Genomic DNA, 12,188 nt, shown 5'->3' on the forward strand with positions numbered 1-12,188 from the left:
CGCCCCTAGATACACAAAGCAACCAGAACCCCAAGCAGAGTTGGCCATATCTACACCATATGGTAGCGTAAACTGTAAAAATTAAAATGACAAAATGAAGGCTTAGTTACAAAAAAACTAACAGCAGAGTCATAATCTACGACCCTCAAAACCCCCAATAAAGGTGTAAAAAGACACCAATTGAACTATGAAATGAAGCAATAATTATTAATAAGCGACCCAATGCAACAAGACCAGATTTCCATTCTAAGGCTTCTTTTTCACATGGTGCCCAATGCTGTTGGAATAGGCTGCGGCTTCCTATGATGTTGAATTAGGATCAGATGGTTATAAAGGATGTGTGAGACATCCCAAAATGCTCCACAAAGAAGGCTTGGACCTTGACCAGCCTGTTTGATGTATTCTTACCCCTAGACAACCATTCCCAACTTCTACCTGCAGGCAAGTACTATATTATGTTGTGATGGTGCCATCTGTTGGAATGGAAAATGCAATGCATATGTTTCTGTTATGTGCAATTTGGTATGGGAATCGAAAAAGCAGTACTAATGTTTGTGGTGGAATGGCAAATGGAATCCATTTAATTACTACAAATGTCTGTGATGTGCCATCTGTTGGAATGATAGAGATACAGCAACCAGACGGACACACATACACATGGTCTCTTAGCCTTTTATGTAAGTGGATTCCCCTAAAATAATAGGAAAAAAACTCACTTTGATGTATATGTTGAGCTCTGGGATTCTCATCTCTGCAATTTCCTGCTTGTTCCCCATATAAATCTTTCCTAAAAAAAAAAAAAAAAACATAAATAAATAATAAAAAATGAATTTTCAGTTATCTGTTCAGTTCTACAGACCCAAGAAATGGAGGTGATTTATAGGACAATGAATCAATAAAGTGGGTATTATGGATTAGGGCCAGTAAAACTCAGACTGTGGTCTATAATTTTAGAGAATCAATTTCTAGATGATAGGGAGAAATTAAATAAAAGCTAAATTATACGATGGAGGTCATAAAATGGGATTAGTGCTGAGGAAATATCTGGCTTTTATTGAAAGTGCTGCAATTAAGGTTCCGCATTTCTTAATTAAAATAACAGCACATCAATAAAAATGAATTCCGCGGCAACCTCGTTCCAGAAATAGCCTGTGGCATTAGTCTTCATGCAAGACATTAAGTGGTCACTCTGAAGAAACAAGTATGTGTAAGAAAGTGATTATAGTAAATTAGGCAGTGGTATCCACCGCATCCTAAAGAGGAGACAAGCAACACTGAGGGTTAAATCAGAGCTTTACCGGGCAGTGAAGGCAGCGAGCAGGTGCTGGAGCCAAGTTGGATCGCCATCGAGAACTTCTCTTCCACCTTCTGATGCAGGGCAAAGAACTGGCGGTAACGGCGGTATATGAAGTACTTGCTGCCTCCTTTGTTTTTCACTTCGATCACAAATTCCTGAGAAGCAAGTAAAGCCACAAGAGGGGAACATTAAACGAGCACAGGAGTCCTACCAGCGTTAGCCGACTGCAGGCAATGTTACTAGAGCAGGAAAAAAGTACCTCCCAGCAAACGAAAAACAGTACAAATCATGCAAGATGAACCCGAAAAAACAAAACGTACAGCTTCAAAGTTACATATTAAAATACTTGAATTAACATTGTCAGCAAACCCATCATGGTAGAGATAAATTAAAATATATATTTTGTGTGATAGGTTGCAAGGGAAGAAGAATGGCATGGGATAGTGACAAGGCGCAGAATGGCAGGGCACAAAACACCATGCCAGTGTGGCAGAGAAGGCACTACAAAGGTGTGGTGTGAATACTAAGCCAACAGATGACCAATATGTACATCACATGGTTGATAACTCTTTACATTAAGTGTCTCTTACATTGATGTCCTTACACTTGAATAGAAAACAGACTGCCATGACTCAGTGATTACCGGCCTAACTGTGGGCTAACTGGCCGTTATTACAGTTTAATTCTTGTGTATCAAGCAAAACAAAATGTGCAAGTGCACACTTCTTTAACCCATACCAGGAAGTGTGTGGTAAGGATGCCGAGGGTAATTGCTAAATGATTACAGTATGCTGTAGGGACGCTGGAATAAGACACTCCTAATATAAAAATGTACAAGGTGGGAGATGTTCTGCACCTAATTAAATCTGTTTTCATTCCCTAGTAAAGTTATCTGGTTTTCTAACTGCTTACTAATACAAGCAACTCAAGAAACTTTGATTGATTGATTGAATGATTGATTGAGTGATTGATTGATGAGTGAATGATGGATGGATGGATGGATGGATGGATGGATGGATGGATTGATGGATTGACTGATGAGTGAATGTAAGTATAGATGGATGGATGGATTGATTGATCATTTGATTGGTTGATTGATTGATTGATTGATTGATGAGTGAATGATGGATGGATGGATGGATGGATGGATTGATGGATTGACTGATGAGTGAATGTAAGCATAGATGAATGGATGGATGGATGGATGGATTGACTGATGAGTGAATGTAAGCATAGATGAATGGATGGATGGATGGATGGATTGACTGATGAGTGAATGTAAGCATGGATAGATGCATGGATTGATTGATCATTTGATTGATTGATTGATGAGTGAATGATGGATGGATGGATGGACTGATGGATTGACTGATGAGTGAATGTAAGTATAGATGAATGGATGGATGGATGGATGGATTGACTGATGAGTGAATGTAAGCATGGATAGATAGATGCATGGATTGATTGATCATTTGATTGATTGATTGATTGATGAGTGAATGATGGATGGATGGATGGATGGACTGATGGATTGACTGATGAGTGAATGTAAGTATAGATGAATGGATGGATGGATGGATTGACTGATGAGTGAATGTAAGCATGGATAGATACATGGATTGATTGATCATTTGATTGATTGATTGATGAGTTGATGGATGGATGGATGGATTGACTGATGAGTGAATGTAAGCATGGATAGATGCATGGATTGATTGATCATTTGATTGATTGATTGATGAGTTGATGGATGGATGGATTGACTGATGAGTGAATGTAAGCATGGATAGATGCATGGATTGATTGATCATTTGATTGATTGATTGATTAATTGATAGATTGATGAGTTGATGGATGGATGGATTGATTGATGAATAGATGGATTCACTCACTCATTCATTTATTCAGTCGATCAGTCATTCAGTCATTCAATCATTACATTACTGATTGATTGGGCAGCACAAACAAGAAAACAGTTCCCCCCAAAATGCTTGGGATGATAACTGAATGTTAAAACTCATTAAAGAAATGGTTATCGACAATGGGATCTTCATAGATTAGAGGCTACTGGACTCACATAATAACGGGTGAAGCCTTTCTTCTCCTCAATGTCTGCAATGGCCGCTGATACTGGGACATCATTGGGTAGCTGGTCAAAGTCACTAGAAGAGAAAAGGCAGCTTCTTTAGTCTTGTATATTAAATTATGCATTTATTAAGTGAAGCCAAAGTGAGTAGATAAATAGATACACTGGATTCAGAAGGTACTCCGAACCCTTTATTTTCTGCACATGTTACTGTCTTGTAGGTATAACTTTCAATGGATACATGTGCCATTTTTGCCCAGTAACCCATAATGTCAAAGTGAAAACATGTTTTCAGAAAAGAGAATCATGGGATGCACGATTATAAGCTGAATTGGACCAAGTTGTGTGTACACTGAGAAAGAAACTCAGCTGTTTACTTTGGTGCATTGAGGATTTAACAGCTCTGCTTTCATTAACCAACGGATGTGACTTTACAGAAGCAACGGTATTGCTCTGAGATACGTCTGTATTGATATTAGCAGTTTACAGTATAATGTCTGTGATGAGCAAAGTGGAGGGATTAGGCAAGTGAACGGTTTTATTCCTGACTTGCAAATTATGAAAGAAAATGTTTGCTGATGAATGTTGTTTTAAAGGATGATAATATGTCATTGATGTATAAGTCTCTAAAGAGGAAATCAGTTCAGGAATTAAGAGACTGGAGTGTGATGTCTTTTAAAACAAAACTGATTCATTTAGACACGTCATCAGGAGTGAAAAGAAAGATAGATAGATAGATAGATTTTAATTTTAGTATAGTCGGCAGGATAAAGTATAGATAGATAAGACACTATATAATAGATAGATAGATAGAAATGCAAATCCAATGACAATTTACCAAGTTGCCACTCTCCGGCACCATGACTGTTTTGAACATATTAAAATGTATTACTATGTTGTAATTAAAAAATCTGACTGTATTGAATGGATTTACAGCAATCACCAGGATAAATATAGTCTCATATTTTAAATTATTATGAAAACGCAAGCCTTTAGTTGTTGTGACTTAACACCACTCTTAGATGTCATTTCTTCTGCAGTTTCAGCTTTGTAATGAGGAACAATGTACGAGGGACGTTCAAAAAGTTTCCACACTTTTTTTTAATTCTATTTATTAAGAATTTCAAAAACAAATGATGTGGCTTTTCTACATAGACACCTTCCTTTGTGATGTAATTTTCCCGGTCATATGACACTCTCTCAGACTCTCCCGCCTTCATCATTTCCAAAGAAAATAATCAAGTGGGGAAACTGTTTGAACATCCCTCATACACACGATAGCCTTCATAGAGAAGCTTTTCTTAATTTTGTAATCTAAACACCGATAATAAACAAGTAGCATGGCGTTTAAACCCAAGATCGTGGATCCATGAACCTTCAGTGTTATTTTTACTCCACCATGTCATCCTTTGTCAATACAGTATCTGACTAATAGCCTGATTCTATATTTTGCTTAAACTTTTGAGGAATTTAGTCTTTCATGAGCAAGTATTATGTAATTCACACCACAGATAAACAATGTCATTCAAGGAAGAAGGTTTTGCGCAAGAACAAACGCAGCTCATGCATTCTGTTTTTCCACAAGGTAATATCTTAAAAAGAAGTAAAACAAGTCTACTTGCATCACCAGTTAAAAATAATATAAACTTCTGTTTTAAATAATTTTCATGATAGAAGATTTTTGTTTGAAGCTCTCATCAACAGTTTATACTTCTATAACATGCTGTGTTATTTGTTTAATGTGGATTATACTTTATATAATGACAGGCCCTTTAGCCCAACAAGCCCACCAATGCTGTTCTCCTAGAATCTCCAAAATAACATCAAATTATGATCTGAAGGTCCTGGTAGCCCTACTGCCTACCACACTACCGGGTCATTTATTCCATGTGTCTCTTTCTAAGAACTGCACAAAACTAACCCTTAGCACATCTCCAACTGTGTTTCCATGTTCTTGTTAAAGACCTTCCTTTAAAGTAACAGTTGGATTTCTCTTCATAACTTCACTGTGCATTAGAACATTAGAACAACTGGGAGGACAACAGGCCATTCAGTCCAACAAGCTTACCAATCCTGTTCTCCTAGAATCTCCAAAATAACATCAAGTCATTATTTGAGGATCCTTAAAGTCTTACTGTCTACCACACTACTTGGTCTTGAAGACAAATTGAATAAATTTGCAAAAAAATTACCTTCAACAAGTTTCTGATTGTGTTTTTTTAAATAATTTACTTTAAAGCAACAGCTGGGATTTCCTTCATCATTTTTAAACATCAGTCATGTCACCTCTTAAGACAAGTTTGACTCTTTGCCCATTTTTTGCAACTCATTTTCTCTCTGTGTGGTCACTGGAGGATAGCATCAGTGCTAGAAGCTACCATTGTTGTAAAGAAGCATTTTAACCCTGGAAAGGACAGGACTTCCACCACAGACACTCCCAAGGACTCCCAAGGTCTCTCAGCGAAAGTACAATCTATAGAGGAAGCACATGACATTTCACGCAGAACACAAAATATGTTACACCTGTTAAATACGTAAAGTGATCTGTAACATCTATAATATAATAAAATATAATATAGTATAATATAATATAATATCTCTCTATTATATAAAAAAATCCTGGGATGAAATGTGACTTTTTCAGAGAGATACTTTCAAGTCCTGGAAGAGAAGACTTTGTGCCAAGAGGTTTAACCACGCCTGGGGCCAGAAATAAAAGACAAAGAGTGGATGACAAAGTAGAATGTCGTAAAGAGGTTTAAAAACATTGGTGTGATGCACACGCAGAGCAGGTTAGAGATTTTGAAAGTATTAAAATTCGAAAGCTTCAAAAAAATGATAGTAAAGATTGCATTAGCGCAAACAAATGGAAATTATTACTTGGTGAAATAACGGAACATCCAAAAGAGATCGAATATATTGTTTGGATTTAAACATTAAGTCGGAGAGTTGTAGATCATCTAATTCATGTTCATCAGGGTAAAGTATTGTTTCTTCCCAAAGAAGAGGCCTATCTGCGAGAATTAAAAGATTTGTTTGGTGAAAGTGAAATCCACATACATGAGTGGCAGAGACGTGAATTGGCTGACGTGTAGTGTAGGCATCCCCGTTAGTGAGTGAAGTGAGCAGGAGGCGAACCCCTTAGACATGTCATCCTTGCTTTTAACTAAACTAACTGTCAGCTTAGGAGGTGAGCAGATGTCTCACATGGATTTGTAACCTGGATGAGCGGACCAAATGAGATTCTTGGGTTGGCAAGCGAAGTGAGCAGGGAGCAAAGCCCCCTAGTAATTTAATATAATGTAATATAATATTCCACATTCATGAATACCCAGCTGGCACCAACATGGAAAGGCAGAACACCTTACGCCTTTGACAGAAATATAGAAATGATGTATTATATTATATTATATTATATTATATTATATTATATTATATTATATTATATTATATTATATTATATTATATTATATTATCAGTCAGTCATTTTCTAACCCACTTAGTCTTGAACAGGATTGTGAAAGGAACCAGCAAATCCTTGATGGGGTGCCAGTCCATCATATTATATTATATTATATTATATTATATTATATTATATTATATTATATTATATTATCCATCCATTGTCCAACCCGCTGAATCCAAACACAGGGTCACGGGGGTCTGCTGGAGCCAATCCCAGCCAACACAGGGCACAAGGCAGGAAACAATCCTGGGCAGGGTGCCAACCCACCGCAGGACACACACAAACACACCAATCACACACTAGGGCCAATTTAGAATCGCCAATCCACCTAACCTGCATGTCTTTGGACTGTGGGAAGAAACCGGAGCGCCCGGAGGAAACCCACGCAGACACGGGGAGAACATACAAACTCCACGCAGGGAAGACCCGGGAAGCGAACCCAGGTCCCCAGATCTCCCAACTGCGAGGCAGCAGCGCTACCCACTGCGCCACCGTGCCGCCCTATATTATATTATATTATATTATAATTATGTAATGGGAGCTTCAAAAGTGCCCCTGTGTGTGAGGGTGTTTGTGATAGGTTTTCTCTCAGTGCATATTAGTTACAGCCTTGCACCCAATACTGCCACAATAAGTAACACTGAACAGGCTATGTGAGTATACAATGAATTATTTCTATTATTTTGTGCCTTGTACCACCTATAATAAAAAAAAACAAAAAACTGAACTGATAAAAGATAATGTTAAATTGATGCATCTTTCAGGACATTAGCTGCAATGTTGAATACAGTCAGCCTACAACACTTGTTTAAAGCCAATATTTTTTCTATAATGGAAAAATATATATCTGGATAAATATGTACAGGTTTATTTTACAGCTTTTTTTAGTAATTGGTTTATAAATAACTTTTTACAAAGCTTCTGATGAAATAGGTTTTTAAAAAGATGGATGCATTTAAACTGCTTATTAAAACACAGGGCCGAGCACACACCATCGACCTTTATATGCAGGATAAATAGAAATCAGAATAGGATACCGAGTGGGGTGCAAATGACAGAGATGAAGAGAGCATCTTTGAAAATGAAACAAAAAATATTGCATTTAAATGGAGCTAAAGATTTAATTGTGTGGCCATAAAGAAATTTTATTAATCATAGATCAATTAGCGGGAAATAAGCATACCAGCAGTATAACAAAGGTAACAAAGGGAAACTTCAACCCAACAAAAATAATAAATAAATCTGTCATCACATTTCAAATAAGAAAAAGAAGTTGCGATCTTGTACAGTAGTTTACAAATTGCTTCATCTGCACATCTTCCCTTTACAATAGACAACAAATTCATTTGGTGAATTGAAAGAAAGAAAGAAAGAAAGAAAGAAAGAAAGAAAGAAAGAAAGAAAGAAAGAAAGAAAGAAAGAAAGAAAGAAAGAAAGAAAGAAAGAGGTTAATTTGCCCTTATAGAGGGGATTTGAAAGTCTGCAGATACGCAATGTGAAACAGTAACAATGCAGTACGACATGACAAGTGTCCACTCACATTACAGTCCCATGATAAATGATACATTTCACACACTCTCTCTTCTCTCTCTCTCTCTCTCTTCTCTCTCTCTCTCTCTCTCTCTTCTCTCTCTCTCTCTCTTTTCTCTCTCTCTCTCTCTCTTTTCTCTCTCTCTCATTCTTGCGCTTACCTTTCGTCACGGAGCTGCCTCGGGAGTGACATTTGGGATAGCGACAATGAAAGTGGGCTTTCCTCGTACGGTACAAATTCAGTGCAAATCTTAGAGCCGATAGCCAGGCCGAAATCTTCAAATCTGCATTGCTCACATGGAATGTTTTTATGTATGTAACGGAGAAATCGGGAAGTGAAAGTTCATCTGTACGGCGGTCTGAACGGACTTGCACGTAGCACTCATCAGTAATGACGAGTTCCTCTCCTCCTGTTTGAGGAAGTGTGTCAAATCTTATCTGTCTCTAGTTTAAACAGTGTGCATATTATTCGTTTATTTAGGACTGAGTCGTGGAGAGTAATAATAATAACGTCTTGGGCTGAAAATACATAAAATTAGCATCCATCCAGAACCAACCCTGAACTGGATGTCAGCACGCACTCAAATACACAGCGTACGATTTTTTTTTAGCTTAATCTGTATTAGTTTGGCTAGGGAACAGACCAGAAACCACTGAGAACATCGTGGCGTGCAAAGCCCACACAAAGGGTGAAGCTAAATGTGTTCGTTGTGGTCATCTGTTCGATTCCCAGCTCGTCCACCTGGCCAGTACACAACGTACGTTCTTTCTGAGGCCGGCTCGCTCATACTGTGCTACGGCTTCCTTCACTAGGTACTGAGAAACGGTTTCAGAAAACGTCTTTAATGTATTTATTTGAGTGTTTTATTGCAATACGAAATTGAGTCGGTATTAACTTTTTCACTTTTAGAATGACAGGCGTATAAGTATGATAGTCTTTAACTGGGTGATTACTGTAAATGATTTCAACAATGCACCGCTTTTTGCCCGTGCACTCTTAAAAATCCTGGTTATTTCGCATTTCATGTCTCTTTACTGGATTGTGTGGTTCCTTATTTAACTATTGCTGGACAGAGCATCATTTCATTCCGGGTCGAATTCTTTGCATATGAAGTTGGTTCTTCTGCTTTGAAAAATTCCCTAACATGTAGGAAAAAAAAAATGAAATGAAATCTGTAATGTGTGGTATAGGCTACCTTGCCGGACGCTAACAAAAAGTTACAAGACCCACTGGTATTTCACAAATCTGTTACCGTCTGTCCATGGCCATTTACTTCAAGGAGTTTTTTTTTTTTTTTTTTCTGGAACCTTCACACTGATGTGTCTTTTGGGAAACAAAAATATTTCCCGTTTTCCCCTAGCTCCTTTATTTTTATCCAAAATCCGACAGACTTCAATGTTTGGACAATTCTAACACTGTGACTTTGTGGCAGTGTTTGACTGAGCCCAGTGATGCACAGCCTCCTTCCGCCTGATAATACCCGGATAAACTTTGGCTTTGGCCCCCGACCACCGTAATTTAGATGAAGCATGTTGGACTTTTGCTGTTTTGTGCTCCCTCATGAAAACAGCAACGGCAGGACGAGAGACACCGTACATTGCTGTTCCTCCGAAGTCCGCTAGATGTCACGCTGCGGCTTTTCTGTTTTGAGGAACTGACATTCGACTTGTCTGCGGTGGGTTGGCACCCTGCCCGGGATTGGTTCCTGCCTTGTGCCCTGTGTTGGCTGGGATTGGCTCCAGCAGACCCCCGTGACCCTGTGTTCGGATTCAGCGGGTTGGAAAATGGATGGATGGATGGATTCGACTTGTTTTGTTGTTGTTTCTTTTTTAACGTGGCGATACGTCTAACGAATTTTAGCTTTAATTATGCACACACACATACTAGGATGGCGCATTGGCCGCTCTTATTATTTATGGCGATCCGTCAAACAGACGAGACGGGTTGAGTGTGCGTGTTCAAATCAAATGTAACTTTCCTCACAACTTTATTATACGCGTTGGGTAAGTCTGAATAATAAAAAAGCACAATTTCTCAGTTGATGCATTGTTTATAAAACGTTTGCTGATAACATCTGCTAGAAGCAGTGCTATTAAAAGCTACATGTAAATAATAAGAAAGTATGTAATGAAACTTATATAGATAATCATGGGACACCTCGTTAGTACAGAGGACTGAAAACAACTATAGAATAATAGAACAATGCCAACAAGTAAGGCACGACTAGTGCATGTACTGCATTCAGGAATAACTAAAATGTGGTGTGTCCCTACACTGTAAAATGGCTGGTAATTTTACTGTGTAAAACTGTTAAACAGCGATGGTAAAAAGGTGTAAAATGCAAAGCAGTAATGCAGTCTCAGATAACAGACTATTCAGTGCCAAATTTGGTTGACTTTAGGCACTTAAAGTGGCAAATGCATTGTGGCCCAGAAATGGCCCAGATATAACCAACCAAAGTTAACGATTTTCACGGTATAGAAATTCTGCATTCAAGCACATGTCTGGTATTACAGTTATGGACCAATTTTGGCCCCTCTGTAATTCGGCACAATTTGGAGTGTTAATGTCATTTGTGCACTTAGCTTTTGGGCTACATTTGGCCAATGAGGACGTGTCATTTATTTTTGGCATATTCATTAAGGGCCAAAAGTGGCCCAACTGTATATAATCATATGTAAGAGTTGCATGCCATTTAGATTGTGGACCAAACACTGCTCAGATGCAATTAACCACAAGTCCAGTATTTCTGGCATTTCAGTTTTGAGCCAAACAAGGCCTAACAGTAACCAGGAGCTTTCAAGTGTTTTCTTGGTATTTGTATTCTGGGCCTACTGTGGTCCAAACACAATAACCGTTAAGTGAACGGTGTTTATTTCCATTCTGGGCCAACAATGGCCTGGCTATAACTAGCCACTTGTTATCTGTGATAGGCCTATTTGGCAGGGAGACTTTAACTTTAACATGAGTGTCTAACAGACCTGTGTGGATGTGTTAGGCACTTGTGATTAAATGTTGTTAAGCAAGAATGACTCCCAAAAAATAAAAAAAATTTAAAATATTGCATTCAGATGGAGCTAAACATTTAATTGTGTGGCATCCCCTAAGAAAGAAAGAAAGAAAGAAAGAAAGAAAGAAAGAAAGAAAGAAAGAAAGAAAGGAAAACTTTATTAAGAAAGAACTTTTTTAATCACAAATCATTAAACAAAAAGTAAGCTTACCAACAATATAACAAAGGTAACAAAAGAACAATTCAACTCAACAAAAATAATAAAGAAATCTCACATTACATCTCTCTTTTACAGCGTTTCTGAACCTTTAAGTATTTGCAAACCAAGTTTTCATAACAGTTTTAATCGCACCCGCCCCCCCAATGTTTTTTTGAAAGGAGCCCACTAATACCAATTTGTTCTTTTTTAATTAATGATATATCATAGATGCATATTTTATTATACCTACTTAACTTTTATCGACATTTATCTAACTCTATATTTATTTTTCTAGCATCAGAGTGTAGTTTAAGTTAATTTGTTTTAGTTTCAATAGATGTCTTTTTCATATTTTCGATTCTTGTTTTTTCTCTTATAAATTTTAATGTTTTCTTCACTTTAAGTTCCCAATTAAAGAAGACGTATTATGTCCAAATATTATTGAAGAATTTCATCACAAAGGGTTATCAACAGAAAAAATGAGTACACGGGCAATCCTAGAACCAAGAAACGATTAAGTCAAACAAATTTATGCACAAAATGTCAATCGGTTACATAGCAAATTGGTTAAATGCGTATCAATAGACTATACTGTTACA

General features: G+C 37.5%; 1 protein-coding gene across 2 annotated transcripts in view; it reads right to left on the reverse strand.

Annotated features, from left to right (window-relative positions):
• ncf4 (neutrophil cytosolic factor 4) overlaps positions 1-8,754 on the reverse strand; it is a 131,063-nt gene extending 122,309 nt beyond the window's left edge. Inside the window, exons 1-4 of one of the 2 annotated variants that reach the window (XM_051934462.1) lie at positions 8,541-8,754; positions 3,375-3,459; positions 1,299-1,452; positions 717-787 (exon numbers count right to left, since the gene is read on the reverse strand). In XM_051934462.1, coding sequence (XP_051790422.1) covers positions 717-787; positions 1,299-1,452; positions 3,375-3,459; positions 8,541-8,572 — 342 coding nt within the window. In that variant the 5' untranslated portion in view covers positions 8,573-8,754. The remainder of the gene's footprint in view (positions 1-716; positions 788-1,298; positions 1,453-3,374; positions 3,460-8,540) is intronic. The other variant, XM_028816782.2, reaches the window with a different exon arrangement.
• Positions 8,755-12,188: the final 3,434 nt, after the last annotated feature.

The sequence above is a fragment of the Erpetoichthys calabaricus genome, chromosome 12 (genome assembly GCF_900747795.2).
Source record: "Erpetoichthys calabaricus chromosome 12, fErpCal1.3, whole genome shotgun sequence".
In the NCBI taxonomy this organism is placed as follows: domain Eukaryota; kingdom Metazoa; phylum Chordata; class Cladistia; order Polypteriformes; family Polypteridae; genus Erpetoichthys; species Erpetoichthys calabaricus.